Genomic DNA, 19,490 nt, shown 5'->3' with positions numbered 1-19,490 from the left:
GTCACAAGATGTCTTCGTTTGTATTTTAATCACACAGTCACCATTTAATCACATCAAGTACAATTCTCGAACTGTCCGTAATTCTACTCGATCCTATTCTTGTATTAGCTATCTTAGTTTGGTCACACAGGAATTTCCAGTAATTGTTAATTCTTATCTACTAGCTCAGTTTACATCAATGTGAAATCGCCATGCCCTATTTGTCATGCAACATGCTAACAAGACGTTTCCGACACACACTCCCCTCATATGGTTCCCTATCGAAGTATATGTCATAATTCTGTTTCAATCACGCGATTTGAGTCTTGAACTATTAAATCACATATGAGCGGTAACAAAACGATAATCAGTCCTCGATCAACGTCACTTCCTATTGACGATTTCAAAATTCACAGTTCAGGCTGTGTACTGATTCCCTCAAACAAAACAATGATATATTCTACTGCTAATGGATCAGTTTTCACGAACTGATTTACCGTTCGTATTTCACATTGTTCAACATCCGCAACTTGCTTGATTTCTGTTCATAGTTCACATTGCTCAGCATCCGCAAGTTGTTTCATTCGTACCCTTGCTGCTGATGCTGCATCTCTTTTAGGGCGGAAATCCTGAGCCTGTGGGTTTAAGCGCGGGTCTGCCACTGGAGTGTTGAGATCACACTCGAGTTCCAATGGGTACAAATGTTGTACTGGTCGTTCCAGCATGCTTTTCGCGGTTTTGAGTTGAACCGCGCGTATGACGCCGTCGCTGCCCGGGTACACTTCATTCACTATGGCCAGCAGCCATGTTCCACGATTCTTGCTGTCGGTTTTCACTATGACGACGTCTCCTTTCTTAGGTTGGAACTTGGTCACTGCGTGCGTCAGGTTGTGTCTTTCTCTTAGTGCTGTAAGGTATTCTCTCTGCCAGCGACTCCACATCTTGTCCTTGCAGGTTCGCAGATACTTAGCACGCCTCCGGATGTCTCGATCTGTTATCCTCCAGGTCTCCTCTTCTGGTAACTGGTTTGTTCGCTGGTACAAGAAGGTTGCGAGCGTTAAGATTGGTAACTCGACGTCGTCTTCCACATAGCTTAATGGGCGGCGATTAATCTGCGTTTCAACGTCGAGTAGCACTTCACTGAGCTCAGACCAGGTTAGAGTAGCTCCACCAATAGCTTTGAACATGGAAGATTTCACGACTCCAATTAATCTCTCAAACTGACCCCCCCACCAAGGGGCGCGGCTCAAGTTGAATTTCCATGAGATCTCGTGTTGTTCTAGAAGACCCTGGAGACGCTCATCCTTTCGTAACTCCCGTAGCCATTTCTCAGCTTTGATGAAGGTACCGCCATTATCTGAGTAGATGACCCGTGGTCGTCCACGACGAGCGATGAAACGCTTGAGACATGTGATAAAGTTGTCCGTCTCCAGGCTGGCCATTAACTCTAAGTGTATAGCCCTTGAAAGGCTGCAAGTGAAGATAGCCAGGTAGGCGTTTCCTTGACTTTTCTTTCCCTGTTTGTACTTCACTGGTCCAGCGAAATCTGTACCGATGACTTCAAATGCCGCGCCAACTGTGGTCCGATCTTCCGGTAACTGACCAGGTATTGGGTTTCTTGCTGGAGTTGCATTGAATCTCTTGCAACCATAGCACTTACTTCGGACCGATTTGACCAAGCTACGAAGCTTCGGTACCCAGTATCTCTCTCTCACTGCTGCCATTGTCAGAGCGACTCCCCCATGCAGCGTCGCGCAATGAACTTGTTGGACCAGTTTTCCTGTAAAACTTGCACTGTTCGGTAGGTATATCGGAGTTTGCCCTTGTATCCGGCCGTGGCAGGTCATCACTCCCTCTTCATTGGGTTTCAGGTTGAGTTGCCCGCTAATTTGAGGGTAGCCCGTGGTTTCTCTCTCTTGCCGTTGGACTCGCTTAATCCACCAACCACGTACGTCTTCTATTTCTTCTGTGAGTAGGGGCCCAAGTTTCTTCTCTTTATGCTTGCAGTTATGGATGAATCTCTTGATCCATGCGCCGACTCTTAAAGTTCGGCGCAAGCTGTTGCGTTCGAGGAGTTCGTCGAACTCGTCTGGCTCTGGTTTGGTTTGCGCTAGGTTGAGCACTTCCCTAATGACTTTGGCTTCCATTTCTGATGCTGGTGACGATCGAGTGACTGGGTTGATTGGCCACTTGGACTTGCCCTGGAGCCAAGCCGGTCCCTGTTGCCAAAGTGCTGATTGAACTGGAGCACCTCTGCTCGCTAGGTCTGCAGGGTTTTCATCCGTAGGAACGTACCTCCACTCGATCTCCTTGTGTAATTGTATCTTGGCAACTCGATGCGCGACAAACTGTTTGTACTGGCCATTTCCCTTGATCCAATGAAGTGCGACGGTGCTGTCTAACCATCCAAACACCTTTGGGGAGGGCACGTTATCTAGGGCGTTCCGCACGTTTATCAGTAGATTGGTAGCCATGTGCACTGCAATCAATTCTAGGCGTGGAATAGTCAGTCCCTGTTTAGCAAGTCGACTCTTGGCGACCACTAATCGTTGAGTGTTGCCTGATGGTTGGCGTACAACTGCATAGACTGCCGCTCCTACTCCTCGTTCTGATGCGTCCCCGAAAGAGTGTAGTTCCACTTCTTGTACTGCTTCTTGATATCGTGCTATTGATCGCGGTACTTGCTGTTCACGAGGTAATTGCTCCTCCCATTTTTTCCAGCGCCGTAGGAGTTCTCCGTTGATCTTCGCATCCCATATCCCACGATAAATCTGCTTTGCAGTGAGCGTCAATGGTGCAATCAGGCCTAAGGGATCATAAATCTTAGCCATCTTTCCCAGGATTCCTCGCTTGGTTGGCTGGGTTTCTTCTTTGGGTATCACTACCGCTAAGGTGTCATGCTGTTTGTCCCACTTGAGTCCCAACATCTTAGATTCACTTGGTTTAACATTTAGTTGTTGTTTGGCAAATGACTGCTCTTCAGGGGGGACGATCAGGTTTGGATCTTCCTCTAGCTCTTTGACGTTGGAATGCCACTTGTGGAGTTGGAACGTTGCGTCGCTGAATATCTGAACGGCTTTCTCTTTACGCTGCTGGGCCTGGCTTGTATTTCGTCCACCGGTGAGTAGATCATCGACATACAAGCTGCGTCGAAGCTCTGCCACTATCTCTGGTTCTCGTTCTTCCCAAGCATCTAAATGAGCTTCGATTACGCCACCGAGTAGAAAGGGCGATGGGGCTAGACCGAACAGCGCACGAGTGAAACGTAGTATCTCTAACTTCCCGTGTTCACTTTTCCTCCAATGAAATCTTAATGCATCACGTTCACACTCCCGGATTCGTATTTGCAAGAAGGCTTTCTGGATGTCTGCAGTTACAGCTATGGGGTATGCTCTCTGTCTCACTAGTATGTCCCAAAGCTTGTTTTGCAATGGAGGGCCAGGATAAAGGCACTCGTTCAGCGACGGTGACTCTGGCGTTGCTCTTGCAGAAGCATCATAGACTATGCGCATCTTGGTCGTTTCAGCCGTTTCTCTAACCACTGCTTTGTGTGGGATGTAGAATTCTTTCCCCACGATTTCTTCTGGTGCAACTTCAACTACTTTGTTCTGGAGTTGCTCTCGTATAATGGCATCGTACTCATCGGTGAGGTTAAGGCGCTGCAGTTTTCTGGTCAGACTTGACAGGCGTCATATACTTCCTTGTTCGTTTGTTGGTAGGTCTGGATGATTGCCTCGCCATGGTAGTCCGGTTTCATACCATCCTTCCGGTGAGCGTTGTAGTTGTTCCTTAAATTCTGTGTGCACTATGCTCTGGTCATGTTCTGGTGTGTCTGCAAGCCCTAGTATGTCAAGCCTGCACAGGTCCTCGTAGTCGCTCTGTGATGTTTGCGTCAGCAGCATCGTGTTGTGGTCAAATTCTGATCCAGGACTCATGATAAACCATCCCAGTTTAGTTTTCTCCGCCACCGGTTCCCCATCCTGTCCAATTTGAGGCTTTGTCTCAGTTTTTACGCGCGCATATTCCCCGCTTCCTAGTACGACATGTATGGGAAGTTGGTCCTTCTTGTCACGGTCTTTGATTTTCACTCCGTGCAAATGCGGGTACTTGTTTATCAATTGTCCGTAGTTTGGGTTGTCAATCGACAACAGCTCTGCTTTGTTCACTCTCGTCAGTTTTACAGACATCTGATAACTCCCGTCTAAGGATTCTACGACGGTGTCGTACACTTCTAGTTTGGTTACTTTTGAGCTGATTAGCATATCCACACGTTTTGTTTTCGTTTCACTTGGCTTTTTCTTTAGGAGATCCAACAGCTTCGCAGATGCATATGAGCTCCCCGCGCCGGTATCTATCAACGCGCGACAGGTAATACCATCGACCTTTACTGTTAAGACTGGCATGATTCCTTCATTGTTCTCACTGGCTGTCATCAACGTCTGCTTCCCTCTGTCTGTTTGTTCACGATCACATATCGAAGAGTGATGGCGTTTGTGACAATGTAAACATGTTTTCTTGCTGAAACACTCTGCGGCGCGGTGATTCGGTGTTGCACAATTAAAACATAACTTCTTTTTCGCGAGAAACTGCTTTCGTTCGTCCACAGTTGAGATCTTCTGGCATTCCGACGATCTGTGCGTCACATCACTACAATAAACGCATTTGTTTGGCTTACCATCGCCACCACGTGCTTGGAAGAGCTTATTTGAGCAGTCACGTTTGGAATTAAGTTGCTCCGATGTTTCTCGTTCTTCAACCGGGTTTCTTTTTGTCCAAAGTCTTACTGCCTCTGACAACTGAACGAAATTCCATTTCTCCCATTCCGGATCCATTCGTACTAGGTCTCCCCGAATTGCTGGCAGTTTATCCAGTGTCATTGGTACGTTTCCATTAACTTCACTGAGTTTATTCATTGTTTCCAGCGCTTGGACACAGTACGTCAATGTTTCGCTAAACTCGCTTATCCTCCTAGGGTTGGCACTTGTGATGACAGGGAGAGCCATTATTTCTTTGACGTACGCCTTTGTTACTTCGGATTCCTTCCCATAATTGCTTAGTAATATCGACTTGGCTCTATTATAACCCTCAGCTGTAAACGGCAAGGCTTCCACAGCGGCTTTAACCTTTGGACCCAGTAGCCCACATAAATAGGTAAATTTATTGATAGGTGCTATTTCGGCCTTGTCGATCGTCTCCGTGAACTGACCCCAGAACCTCGGCCAATCCAAGTAAGAGCCTTCGAACCTTTTAATCTCGATCTTTGGTAGCTTCGTTTGTGTTTGTTTAGGTGACCCGCCTCCCTCGTGACTCTTTCGTAGTGAGATTGGTCTGAAGTTTCATCTTTTCTTCATGCAGTTTCATCTCGAATTTGAGTTGATCTTCACGCGCGGTCGTCTCTTCTTGGCGTCTTCTGTCTTCGAGCCATTTGCGAAGCTTCTCAACCTCTTCGTCAACTTTCAGCAACTGAAGGTCAATCGCGGCATTCCACGTGCCTATGTCACCAAGATCTTCCTTTGCTTCTATCTTTAAGGCTTCCAACGCACGCTTTAACTCGTCTGCTTCAGATATTGTAGACCTTAATGCTCCCGTATGTCTCTCGATAGCATCTACAGATCCCGAATCTAGCACTTGTTCCGTTCTCTTAGCATGGATTTCTAGTTGCGTAAGTTTCGTTTGCAGTTTTCCCTTTGCGTTCTCCATCTCCGTCGGAAGCATAGGTTTAAATAGAATTTAGGACTAAATTATACTCACAACCATGTAGATAGCGGTCCCGTCGGAGGTGCCACGTTTGGAGAATGTCCCCTCTACTTTAGTGCTCTCCAAAAGTCACAAGATGTCTTCGTTTGTATTTTAATCACACAGTCACCATTTAATCACATCAAGTACAATTCTCGAACTGTCCGTAATTCTACTCGATCCTATTCTTGTATTAGCTATCTTAGTTTGGTCACAGGAATTTCCGGTAATTGTTAATTCTTATCTACTAGCTCAGTTTACATCAATGTGAAATCGCCATGCCCTATTTGTCATGCAACATGCTAACAAGACGTTTCCGACAACGACACTCACAAAGGTGACATACGGAAAATACGCCACTCGGGTCCCGGATGAAGTGGCGTATGGAATCTACGAGTGGTTTAGTTCCCAGTAAAACACTCTTCTCCATATAATAAAACGTCATATGATGAGATTTGCGACCATTCAGCTTGTCCAATTCTTATATTCACCCCTGGAAATTATACTAAATTAAATCAACAATTAGATTATGAGCTCGATATTTTTATGTGGTGATAGTCAGGGGCGCCCCTGGGTGATAGTTGATGAGGCCAAAGGCCGAATCAACTATCATCTCATAGAAATCGAGAGCGCATAATCTACTTGTTTTAGTAGAATTCTTACTAAAATTTACTTCAAATAACGGTTTCCAATTATTTCTCAACGTATTATTAAACTTTGCACCTGAAAAAGATCGCTCACATTGAATGGTCATTTAAAATTGAAGTTGTGCGTGCATGCACATGAGTTTTTTCAATAATTTCAATGTTTTTAAAAGTCAAGAAACCCTAAGTGTCCTTGGTTTAGACTTCTCAGGAATTTAATTATCCATTTGCATCAAACTTTTCCTGTAAAACTTTGGAAAAAGGAAGAAAACCGTCGCCATTTCCTAGACGACCTCCAACCACACTAATGGCTGATAGTGTTCAATGGCTCAACCAATCAGATTACAGCATTTGCGTAATGATTAATATACATTGCTGGTTGTGATGTAGATGAAGGAAGGAATTAGTTTGCTTCAGTTACTTTGATACTCTTGCTGTTGATACAAATACTTACTTATATTTTGTTTCCCTAGGGAAATCTATACCATCAAGAAATCCCGAGGTGGCAAATATTTCTCCTGGGTTTGCTTCAGACTCTGTTAAACACAGGCCTGAGGGGACCACAGATGATTTTACTGGAACTGGCTCATATGCCAATGACAAACCAGGGTATTCTTGGGGTATTCAAAAACGGATTGCCAACCACAAAGGTTTGTTCATTTCATGTGAGTTATAACTTCCAAGGAATGGACTAGAAATATTTATTAATATGCATTGCTGGTTCTGATGTTGATAAAGGAAAGGATTAGTTTGGTTCAGTTACTTTGATACTCTCACTGTTATTACAAATACTTACTTATATTTTGTTTCCCTAGGGAAATCTATACCATCAAGAAATCCCGAAGTGACAAATATTTCTCCTGGGTTTGCTTCAGACTCTGCTAAACACAGGCCTGAGGGGACCAGAGATGATTTTACTGGAACTGGCTCACATGCCAGTGGAAAACAACCTTCTAATACCCCATCTTGGGCGACCCAAAAAGGGATTGTCAACAGCAAAGAGTTGTCCATTTCAAGTGAATTGAACAAACTGCTTAAGCTCAAGCACATCCATTTGGGAAAACATCTTTCCAAGAAAGTTGCACATCTCCTGAAATCAAGACCAAGGCTACTGGCTTCTTTTAATAAGGAACTAAAGGATGCCAGCTATCATTCTTCTAAAGTGAGAGATGCTCAGTTACATGGATTTCCAAAGTCTGTGCATGGGACAACCATGAATTCAAACAAACAGGGTCCAGAGATGGATGACCAAGTGATTAACAGTTTTGCTGACTTGACAAATGCTGGCACTGTGGCTCACAAACCTTCTGGATCTGATAACCCTGAAGCAAATCTGGCCCATGAGAGGCATGAACCTCACCATAAGGTACCTGATCAAGACATAAATGTCCATTCACCCTCTGATATTGAGTTTGACCTTAATGAACCTTAACATAAGTTATCTTAACCAATAGCATAAATGCATTGAAATTCATCCCCTGATACTGAATTAACCTAAACATAAGTCACCTTAATCAGTAAATTTATATGCATGCATTCACCCCTGGGGGTAGCGAGGTTACTTTTTGCTTGGTATGTACCACTGACCTCTCGGAACCCCTGCCCCATTATAGTCTATTTTGTGGCCTGTGAGTTATAAACCCCATCTTAGTCACTTTTGGGCAAACGTAATTTTTCCGATCTTAACCTAGTCCTATTCTGTCTATGCATCTACAGGTTCCCTGTAAAGCGTTTAAAGTTCAAACGAACCAAAATTTTGACATTTTTTTCATTTGAGTTCAATGTGTTTACTAAGTATGAAATAAACATATTCTGAAGTTTCAAACAAATTAGACGAATCACTGCGGAGAAATCGGAATGTTAAAATCATTGTTTTTTATCCTTCATATCATAGAACCTGGGCTCTTTACGTAAATATTGCCACTATTGTTATATTGTGAGTTTTTACTGTTATAGGGGAATCCAAGTGCCCTTAAAGGTATAGAACCTGAAACAAAAACAGATAAAGTTTCAGAATCTGACAATGACTTGGACTCTGGTGAACCTGGAGATGAACACCCTGAATCAGAGACAGAAGAACTGTCAGGATCGGACACTAATTGGGACTCTGGTGAACCTATAGATGAGGACCCTGAATCAGAGACAGACGAACTGTCAGGATCAGACACTGATTGGGACTCTGGTGAACCTGAAGATATGGAGCCTGAATCAGAGACAGATGAACTATCAGGATCAGACACTCACTGGGACTCTAGTGAACATGGAAAAGAGAACCCTGAATCAGAAACACACGAACCGTCAGGATCAGACACTGATTGGGACTCTGGTAAACCTGAAGATGAAGACCCTGAATCAGAGTCAGACAAACTGTCAGGATCAGACATTGATTGGGACTCCGGTGAACCTGGGGAAGAGGACCCTGAATCAGAGACAGGGGAACTGTCAGGATCGAACACTCATTGGGACTTTGGTGAACCTGAAGATATAGAGCCTGAATCAGAGACAGATGAACTGTCAGGATCGGACACTGATTGGGACTCTGGTGAAACCGCAGAAGAGGACACTGAATCAGAGACAGACGAGCTGTCAGGATCAGACACTGATTGGGACTCTAGTGAACCTGAAGATATGGACCCTGAATCAGAGACAGAAGAACTGTCAGGATCGGAAACTAATTGGGACTCTAATGAACCTGAAGATGAGAACCCTGTATCAGAGACAGACAAACTCTCAGCATCGGATACTGATTGGGACTCTGGTGAACCTGAAGATGAGGACCCTGAATCAGAGACAGATGAAATGTCAGGATCGGACACTGACTGGGACTCTGCTGAACCTGGAGAAGAGGAACCTGAATCAGAGAGAGACGAACTGTCAGGATCAGACACTGATTGGGACTCTGGTGAACCTGAAGATATGGACCCTGAATCAGAGACAGACGAACTGTTAGGATCAGGCACTGACTGGGGTTCTGGTGAACCTGAAGATGAAGACCCTGAATCAGAGACAAAAGAACAGTCAGGATTGGGCACTGATTGGGACTCTGGTGCATCTGGAGATGAGGACCCTAAATCAGAGACAGATGAACTGTCAGCGTTGGGCAATGATTGGGACTCTGGTAAAATTGGAGATAAGGGTCCTGAATCAGACGGACTGTCAAGATCGGGCATTGACTGGGACTCTGGTGAACCTGAAGATGAGGACCCTGAATCAGAGACAGACGAACTGTCAGGATCGGACACTGACTGGGACTATGGTGAACCAGAAGATATGGAGCCTGAATCAGAGACAGACGAAGTGTTAGGATCAGACACTGACAGGGTCTCTGGTGAACCTGAAGATGAGGACCCTGAATCAGAGGAAGACGAACTGTCAGGATCCAACACTGATTGGGATTCTGGCAAACCTGAAGATATGGAGCCTCAATTAGAAACAGATAAGCTATCATTGGACACTGAGTGGGGTACCCAAAAAAAGAATGTCGATAGCAAAGAGTTGGTCATTTCAAGTGAATTGAACAAACTGCTGAAACTCAAGCACATCAATTTGGGAAAACATCTTTCCAAGAAAGTTGCACACCTGCTGAAATCAAGACCAAGCCTATTGGCCTCTTTTCATAAGGAATTAAAGAATGCCAGCCATCATTCTTCTAAAGTGAGAGATGCTCATTTACGTGGATTGCTAAAGTCAATGCATGGGATAACCATGAATGCAAACGAACAGGGTCCAGAGATTGATGACCTAGTGAGTAACAGTGCACCTGAAGATATGGAGCTTCAATCAGAAACAGATAATCTGTCATCGGACACTAAATGGGGTTCCGGTGCTCCTGAAGATGCGGACCCTGAATCACAAGCAGATAAAGTGCCATTGTCTGCCATTGAGTGGGACGCTGGATCACCTCAAACTCGTGAACCTGAATTGAAGCACAATGTATTTTCATCACCAGATATTGAGTCAGATACTGCTGGAGTTCCAGGAGCAGTGGAATCCAAAGTAATGCTGCCGGAACGATCTCAGTTATCCTCGCAAGATAACCCAGAATCTGTCCCATCAGTGGAAGCCCCTGAACAGGACACAGTTAAAAAACAGAAATTGAAATTGCCCACAAAATATCCCAATACTGTGGTTATGAAAAAGCTTCTTTTCAAAGACAAGGAATTCGAGACAAAAAAAGCGAATGGTTTGCCACTGGAAATCCCAAAGAAATCTCATGGGAAAAATGGTCATGTAAATCTCAATATTAGATTGGAGTCACTTGGTAATCAGGGTGTTCATACCAAGAAAGGAAAAAGGAAAAATTCAGAAAAGGAAAGTGAAGGAGCTGTTGCTAGGGTTCTAATTACGTTATTCGTCGTTGGAGGACTGTTGGTGGTATTATTGATGGCTGCCTGTTTCACGTTTGCTTGGTAAGTTAAAATTATGTGCTTTCTTATGTTATTTCTATACTCTTGCTTGGATGTTATAAACATGTAGCTACCACCACCACGAGCTACACATATCCGGACCCTTCATTATTTAAATTTATTTTGCTAAAATTCATCCAACATTAGTTAGGATTCACAGGCATCACTATTCTCGGTGACTGAAAAATCTTGACCCCAAGCAAAATGATTCCCTGGGAAGCGCTGCCACTCATGTAGTCAGCTTACACACATATTATTGCAAAGTTAATAATACATGAAAAAATTACGCGATTCTGATTGGCTGAGAGCAGTGCAGTTCAAGTGCAACACCAGTGCAAATTACACATCGTAATTCTGGATTATGATTGACTGAAGGACAATAGGAAATTTTCTAAGCCAATGATATCGCGTACAGTAATGAAGAAACTTTTGTGCGGAACCTTTGAAAAACGTTTTCTCGAATGAGGAAAAATGGCTTCAAGAAAGATCTTCTGGCACCTCCTCCACGCGAAGTTCTTCATGTTTATATTATTAATAAGTAATAATACGATTTTTTACGTTCACTTTGGAGTTAATGTGCACTTGTGAGTTTTTCAAAAAGTTTACTCGTGCAAAACAGTTCAAAGTTGAACTCGAAACCGTATTATTACCTATACAAATGACTTCAACAGACTCAATTAATGCATTGTTATGTTTTTGCTCAGGCCACTGAGAGAGTATTATCAACAGTTATCCCAGCGAGTGAACAACAGAGACGTGGAATCTGGGCAGGGTGATGGCCATGACCTCCAGAGTATCAGAGTGGATAGAAACCAACCTCCACCAAGTCAACCTCAGCTTTACTACTCAACTTATCGGCCGGAACCTACGTCAGTGAATCCAGGTGCAAAAACATTTTCAAATCAATAGGTTAGGTTACAATATGCGTACCTTTTGGCCTTTTTGGTCAATATACTTAATTTACATGGCGGTTGAGGTTCAGTATCTTAATGTACCTGAAATTTACCCTGTATTGTGCTGAAGGAGTCGGAGTGAAAGCAGTCGAAGGCTGATATTTCACCCTATTCTTCCTTTGTGCTCTTGTTACTTCCTCGCGTGTTTTATAAACAGAACAAAAGAGATGCACAGAACAAAGCACGGCCAATCCTGTTTTGTTTTTTTTTTTTTGTTGTTTTTGTTGTTTTTTGGTAATTTTGGTTAATTCATTTCATTCGTTAAAACAGTGGTTAAGATTCAATCAATCATCAACTTCTTTTATGGCAGGAAATAGCCGCAATGTACCTGTGAGTGACAGGCAGGCCTACTCCCGTGGAGGGGTGCAAGCTTATCAAACCACAAGCGCACACTACAAGGGCAAGGAAAAGACAAAGGATGACGTTATTTCTGACGACAAGAAGAGGGACCCTCGAAATGTGGAAAGGAGGAAGATTATCAAACAGCAAACTTCCCAAAGAAGAACCTCGTTTGCTGACAGCATCGCTATCGCCAAATCAGTTATCGATGGGCATTCTAAGACCAAACAGTTCGAGAAGAAGGCCTCTGAAAGGCGGCGAGTGATCAAACAATCGTCATCCACTCCTGGCTCATCAACTGGCGAGAAACAACGGTCTTTTATCCAAGAGCTTGAAACCGCTTGTTCGGTAATATTGCCAGGCGCTGATCACCAAAAGAGTGTGGAAAAGTCAAAGGACAGACGTCGCACAATTAAGGATCAATCTGCTGGAAAGAGACGGCGATCACTGGCAGAGGAGATTGGAGATGCTAAGAAAGTTATTGTGGATAGTGAGAGGAAGTACGAAATATCACCTGCTGTAGTGGAGGAGGTCAGAGATTAAAATGCAATTTCTCTTTTTAATACCAATACAGTCACCCATGCGAGAGGTCACAATCTCGGGGTGTGTGGACCCTGTTAGTCTTTGTGTAGGACACTGAAACTTTTATCCTATACTAGACCACTATCAGTTTGATTTCGCAACCCCATTCTGGAATTGGCACCAAAAACCCTACCCTATCCCAGACTTGCTATTTTCCATGCTGCAACTTTATCACTATCGTAATCCAGCATACGTTAACCAAACAAATATCTTATGTAATCACTTCCGAGTTTCAATTTCCATCATAGAACTCCAGGTAAATTATTTATACACTTGCCACTTCCCGGGTAAATTGTACCCTATTCTAGACCAAAACTGTCTGATATCTCTACCCTATACCGGACTAAACTACCCGAAAACCACGCCCTTCACAGCAGCATATAAATGGAATAATGACGGGAAATACCTTGTAGAAATAACGTTATGGTATCGTATCTTATCGCATCGCATCGTACATAACTATATGGCTTATATATGGAAGTACCCCTCCCCCCGGGGGTACTTCCATTTATAAGCCACTCGCCATCTATTCTATTGTGGATAGTGAGTGACCTTAAGCAGTGTGCGGTTGTTAACGAAATGGCGGCCGCTTCTTTTCGTTTTCGAAGTTTCTGTGAAGAGGATTAGATAAAGCTTTGAATGACTGGCAGTTTTATCTAAAACAAGTAAGTTGCTCGCTCCTGATTTCTAGGCGTGATAGAAATCCCGCGCACATAATCAAAGTGTTAAAGAGAAGCATGGCTTTCAGTATATGTGCAACACCTGTTGTTTTGTCTCCAGCCCAATAGGCCACATTCGATGTATCAATATTCTAGCATGGCTCCAAAGCTTTCAGGACTGACTTCTATATTTGATGCTGTCTTTGTATCCAAGTCTCTTTTGGGAATTGAGGGACAAAAGAAACTTAAAAAATCTACAATTTTGACCCGAAAGCCTCGGAACCATGTTAGAATATTGATATATCGAACGTGGCCTATTCACAATTTTCCTTCTTTGTTTTCGACAATGACAGATGACTGTTGGACAAAAGCCACGTACTTGCGAGAGCTACAGCTATTCTGATATACTGGACCTCCCCCTATTTAAGGATAAGCGGTCTGCACCAGACGCATCTAAGGCTAAGAGAGCTGCCCAGAGTCGTGATGTTGACAAGTCTAAAAGGTGAACAATTTATTATTATGGCTCATTCGCGACTGGTGCGGTGGTCCAGTTGTTATGTCATGAATTGTTGAACTAGAATTTAGAGATCGTATCCTAAGCCCTGGCTGGCTTTGGGGTAAGATACGTCTTTCTATCAGAGTGACTCTCTGTGTTCCAGAATATAAATTATTGCCAAAAACTGGATCATTGGATAAGGTAGGTTAAGACTTTTCATTGGCTAAGCGAGCATGGTATATGAGTCATTAGACCATACTCTTCAAATATGGTCATCGGAAGCGTCCTTTTTTGGTGCATATTTATATATTTATTTTTAATTTTAGTAATCTATATTTCGGGGGAGTTTTCTAATAAAACAACATTCTCGCCCCCAGAGGCCGCGCTCCTTTTGGTCGGCAACGAGAATCGCGAACTGTGACCGGACCCGATTTTCTGAGCATGCGCAGAGTTTTCGTTTACTATTCTCAGCCAATCAGATTTGTCAGATTTGACAGAGAGTCCGTGAATCGCGGACTTCCGGTGTTGGAGCAGCCCAGAGGTCGCGATTCTTGGTGCTGACCAAAAGGAGCGCTGCCTCTGGGGACGAGAATGATAAAACAATTATTCCACTCGCGTTTGTTGGATGTGAAATGGTTATAGCCAACTCATATCCAATGCGAGATTGTGGAATAATTGTTATATGATAGTATTACTACTCGCAATATCTTGGTTCAACAAAAGATGTGAAAGGAAAATTACTCATGATTATCAGTTGAGTAAGGCGCGACGAAAGTTTGCTGACCAGGGTTTAACGTTCAAGTTCTGTTGTTGTCACGGGCAACTGGCTCCGTTTCCAGTGGCAACTTGTCGGTCTTTGACATCATTAGCAGCCAAGTGCGCAAAATTGTAGGCGGCGATATTGTTACCATTGGAAACAAGGAAAGTTGCTCGTGGCAACACCCTAATTGTAAGGCCAAAACTTCTTCACCAATTACTAAGCTGATAATCGTAGTATCATCTTGTTCAGGGGAAGGCAATAATTATTCTGTTCACTTCATAAGTTACTGAATGGAAACTAAAGAAGTGCCAGACAGTATTAGTCAATAATTTGGTTTTGGTAGAAAAAAAATGCGGTGTGTATTTTCTTAAACTTTTTGGTATTTTAACAGAATTCTGCTTTTCTTTGCTAGAGGTTTGCCTGGACGCCAGCAGGTCAGGAATAATAAGTCTGCATCGAAAAGGAGTTATTCTAAAGCTGACCAAAGTGAGGATGTTGAAGAGATGAGCAGGTAAATATTACTTACTTGTGACAGGTGTTATAAGAATGTGTTTTATAAGAATATCGAGGCTGAAATTGGCAAAATTTTAAGAATATCTTAAAAATAAATCAGAGCCTGAGATTTTGAAAAGAGAATCACTTTGTGTGTTCAAAATTTGTAAATACAATTCAATTACATGTTTTTTTTAACTAAACCGTACAAGATTCTTCCTTTCTCTAGATGCAATCTAGCATGTATGTGAGGCAATTTAGGGTTATTTTGTAGCTTAGGAATTTAAATTTTGATGTTCAAAGTAAACAAGTTGTTTTCTTTTTTTCATCGCGGAATTTTCTAAAAGAAATAGAAAACATGTTCTCCGTGTTTCTATTGAGTTTTAGTATATATCTACCAGCGTTCTATCACGAATGCCGCTCTCTGATTGGCTGCGCTAGGCAAAATATATCTATTCTGTTGCAGATAGAGAGTAGATAGTAGTTTTCATTGGGGGGCCGCTTCTTTGCGTTTCCGAAATGTCTTTGAAAAATAATTTAGATTAAAGTTTTGAACGACTTCTAGATTTTTACAGAAAATAATTAGATTATTCGCTCTTGATTTCTATGCGTGACAGTTGACTCGAGCTGAGTCTTCGTCAACTATCACGCGATAGAAATCTCGAGCTCACAATCCACTTATTAAATAGAAACACGATTTTTAACCAATAAGCGCGCGTATTTTCTTTGGGCTATTTTGTAAAATCATTTGTAAATACCACCAACGCTATTTCTAGTATTGCTAATTTCTTGAGCATGTACTCTGGCCAGCATTGCCAAGGTCGTATTCATGTCATATTATGATTAAAAGCTTCCCTCAAGTCTTATCTATATATTAGATTACACTTGAACCTACCAATATAGTTGAACCTCTCAATATAACAAAAACTAGTTCGAACGGATAGTTGGGGCTGGTAGCAAATGACTGAGAAAAAGCCAATATCGAAGGGAAAATAATTTGAGTATACGAGATAACGTGGAGTTTAAGCTGATCAAGGTTCATTTGTAATCACAAGTCATGTATGCATTATTTTAAGATTCAGCTATCTGGATTTAATTGTTCACTGGTTAGGGGCTTGTCTGGGCTTGTATTCGACAGCGATGATGAGGCTGCCTGGGATCAAGTTTGAAGATGATGATTAAGACTCCATGTTTGAAACTGAGGTACCTGTATCTAATATGTTATCTTAATTAACAATTATAGACCCGTAGCCCGCAAGGGCTACGGGTCAATAGCTCACGAGGCGAAGCTGAATGCTCTATTGACCCGTGGCCCTTGAGGGCGAAGGGTCTAATTGTTATAGTATCACCCAACTAGTCGGATAGAAATGGCAATAATAAAGTTAGCAAATGCAAGTTGAAGAAATCTTTATTCAGGAATAAAACGAAAGAAAGCGTCACGCTCGATTGCACCAATTTTGCCACTCGAGGACTATTACTAATAGTCCTCTAGAAGCGTAGCCAATTAAAATGCAGGATTTGCATTCGTCCACTAGTTGCGTGATACTAATAGACGATATTTAGGTTCTCGGTGTTCTCGGTATTAGACTGGAACTAGCTTGAAACTGAGGCTAATGCGAAAAGTCTTCTCAAATGCAAATGACATCAATCTCTTTTTAATGATATTCACCCGCATGAACCTCCTTTGCAAGCTAGTTTAAGCCCAATACCGAGAATACGAAAATGGCCAATTTAAAGTACAGTGTATGGCAACCAAAGCTCTGGAATCTATTGCATAGGAACTGAATTTTACAGCGCATGTCAGATTAGTCTGGTGGCAACTTAAATTCGGTGCGAGTTGAACATGATGTACGGGGTAAAGTTAATGGATAGTCTAGTCGCTTTAGAGCCTAGCCTGTAAGCAACAATCGCAGACGAAAGTAGCAGGCAAGAGCGAGAGGACAACTTGCTTGGTACTTGGTGTCCCAACATTGCTTTCTGGGACTGAGGATCTCGTTTGGGAATCACACGCACCAGCGGCGACGAGGCGTGAACAAGGTTCATGCTATCGCCGGTTCGTTCTTTTGCGACACAAACGTTACCCTGTGCAGGCTACTAGTACAGTGGTTATACGGACCACTCAAGGCTCGAACATGCTCTTGACGTTCAACGAGGATAGTTTACATATAATCTTCGGTATTATAGCAGCTCTCGTAAGCTTGTAATTCTATTTGTCGTCATTGCAGCTGCAGTTATTGTTTTGGGGCTAGGGGCATTGTTTCTGTTGTTTGATCTATTGTTCTCTCAAAGGGTTTCAAGCCATTCATGTGAAACCTTACGAGAGCTGCAACATGAACCAATCTTCCATGCTTTCTACTGATCAACAAAAAGAATCTGCACAACCTTTCCAATTGCAAACTAACTTTCCTAAGACTATAGTGAATAACTTTTATGCTGACTATGTGTTTTTCATTTTCTTTACTTTCAGTTACCGAGGAATTTGTGAAAATGTTTTGGACCTAAAAATTGTCTGTAGATTTCTTGAAGATGTTCTAAAAACTGTTTATTTCTAAAAAAAAAAAAAAAACTGCTCATAACCTTAAAGCGCTTGTCAGTATATCAAGTCTGTGAAAACCGTGCATGAAGATAATCTTGTGAAAGTGGCCTATCTTGAGCTTAATAACACTTGTGAGTTTGCAAAACTGTGGACTTTTATGAAGATGGAGTTGTAAAACCTGTTTCAAAACGTTCTGTGAGTTTATAATAAAAGTCTTCGGACTACATGAAAATGTTGTTTGTGACGTCTACTACCTTTTAAACTTGCTAGCGATACATTTTCAACAGACGTTACCAAAATCAGTGCAGTTTTTAATAGCTTGTGCTGTGGTGAAATCAAGGATAAATGTCGCGTCCATCAGAAACCCAAATACACCTTAGCCGGCTAAAACGGTCTGACCATGGCTGGAAGGGCCTCGAGGGCACTGGCTGGGAGTAACGTGCCAGGGGTGGGGGGAGGGGGGAGGTGGAGAGAGGGGATTGGGCGGGGGCGGGGCGGTGATTGAGCAGCGGAGGCTCTTCCCTCTAGCTTCTTCCCCCCCCCACCCCCCCCCCCCGACCCTCTCCTCTTTCTTCTCGCTCTGTCTTCGCCCCATCGTCGACTAGCTAGAGAGTCTGGCTAATATAGGACGACAGGCTGATCATGTAGAGTATAAGCGAAAGACCCATATTATAGTTGTTGATTTGTCAAAGTTTCATAAACATAAAAAAAAAAAAAAGAACATGAGACCGCTTAGGTTGAATGTTCGACATCGGGGTTGAAAAATATCGATTTAATTAGAACACAGTCGGTGCGTAGGAGTCTGTCACGCATCGATCCTTTGACCCAAAAGGCACAATTGTGGGGGGGAGGGGCTCGTCTGAGTATCTTATATCCCGTTATCATGAGTTTCGTGACTTAAATATCCCATATCCCGCTAATTCCTGTTGCGACTTTCTTACTCGATATCCCGTTTTATCTGATCTAAATATCCCATATCCTATTAATCCCACCCCCCCCCCCCCAAATATCCCGTCACCCCAGTTTAAACGTCGCTTTCTAACGAAAAATCTTCATAGAAATGTTAGAGACCGTGATTAAGCCGTTCCACCCAAAAGGGGTGCCTTTTTCAGGCTTTTTCAGGCCGTTTTTAACCGTTTAGTCAGGTTTTTTAGCTGCCATGACGCTAAATAAGCCTGTTGTGCTAAAAAAGCTTTTTTTTTTTTGCTAAAAGGAGAGCTTTTTCGAGGATTAGGTACAAAATTGAGCAAAACTTCAATTACGGGCATGCGCATAAGCCAAAATTTGGACCGAATTTTTTTTTTTTTTTTTTTGAAATTAACCGTTCTCAATTTTGTTTGTTGGCCCTTTCCTTTCTGTTTTTCTCTGCCCTTTTACACTGGCTACCTTTTGCATTGTATGTTCTTTCTGGCTGCGGTGAAAAGTTGGATGTTAATTACGGGCGAAGCCTAGAAATGGACCTTGATCAATCATAGGCGTTGTGGACCATTTTACCACCGTTTTTGCACCAAAACTGATAACCTTGTTTTTCGATTTGCGACGTCGGAATGTCGTCGATATCTAAACCTGACCATTGCGCGGAAAGGGCTAGCCTAGTACTACTATCAGCTTATCAAGATTATCTAATGACATTTAAATTGATGACGTCACAAGTGGTACAAAGAACACGACCATTAACTACGCATATATGCGTAGTTGGTATTCAAAGGGTTAAGGCATGTAAAAGGGTAGGGATTTCACAAGTTGAGGTGTATATTTTAGGGTAGAGAAATCTGTCATATGGCAAAAGATATCAGTGACGTCACCTATTGTTATTAATATGCCAACCAGAGACCTATTGGCTAGTGAAACAAAGAATTCATTTGTTTAACGCTTTGAACACTTAAATAACAAAAACAATGTTTGTAA

At 42.6% G+C, this 19,490-nt stretch overlaps 3 protein-coding genes across 3 annotated transcripts in view; 1 reads left to right on the top strand and 2 right to left on the bottom strand.

Moving 5' to 3' along the window:
* Positions 1–17,816, top strand: part of LOC110053138 (uncharacterized) — a 23,870-nt gene extending 6,054 nt beyond the window's left edge. Inside the window, exons 7-15 of the mRNA XM_089281322.1 lie at positions 6,833–7,009; positions 7,175–7,725; positions 8,316–10,768; positions 11,470–11,648; positions 12,029–12,588; positions 13,652–13,800; positions 14,967–15,065; positions 16,158–16,249; positions 17,514–17,816. Coding sequence (XP_089137448.1) covers positions 6,833–7,009; positions 7,175–7,725; positions 8,316–10,768; positions 11,470–11,648; positions 12,029–12,588; positions 13,652–13,800; positions 14,967–15,065; positions 16,158–16,215 — 4,226 coding nt within the window. The 3' untranslated portion in view covers positions 16,216–16,249; positions 17,514–17,816. The remainder of the gene's footprint in view (positions 1–6,832; positions 7,010–7,174; positions 7,726–8,315; positions 10,769–11,469; positions 11,649–12,028; positions 12,589–13,651; positions 13,801–14,966; positions 15,066–16,157; positions 16,250–17,513) is intronic.
* LOC149096342 (uncharacterized) lies at positions 10–5,245 on the bottom strand. Its single transcript, XM_089281173.1, has one exon. It carries the CDS (start codon positions 3,489–3,491, stop codon positions 525–527), a length of 2,967 nt encoding a protein of 988 aa, XP_089137299.1. The 5' UTR covers positions 3,492–5,245; the 3' UTR covers positions 10–524.
* Positions 5,263–6,035, bottom strand: LOC149096341 (uncharacterized). The gene has a single exon (XM_089281425.1). It carries the CDS (start codon positions 5,692–5,694, stop codon positions 5,263–5,265), a length of 432 nt encoding a protein of 143 aa, XP_089137551.1. The 5' UTR covers positions 5,695–6,035.
* Positions 17,817–19,490: the final 1,674 nt, after the last annotated feature.

Source organism: Orbicella faveolata, unplaced genomic scaffold, assembly GCF_042242905.1.
Source record: "Orbicella faveolata isolate gen_17 unplaced genomic scaffold, um_ofav_v1 contig_48, whole genome shotgun sequence".
Lineage (NCBI taxonomy): Eukaryota > Metazoa > Cnidaria > Anthozoa > Scleractinia > Merulinidae > Orbicella > Orbicella faveolata.
This window is presented reverse-complemented; position numbering and strand designations above follow the sequence as displayed.

Excerpts from the sequence above, each read along its gene's own strand:
- LOC149096342 (XM_089281173.1), bottom strand. The coding sequence starts at position 3,491 with ATGCGCATAGTCTATGATGCTTCTGCAAGAGCAACGCCAGAGTCACCG.
- LOC149096341 (XM_089281425.1), bottom strand. The coding sequence starts at position 5,694 with ATGCTTCCGACGGAGATGGAGAACGCAAAGGGAAAACTGCAAACGAAA.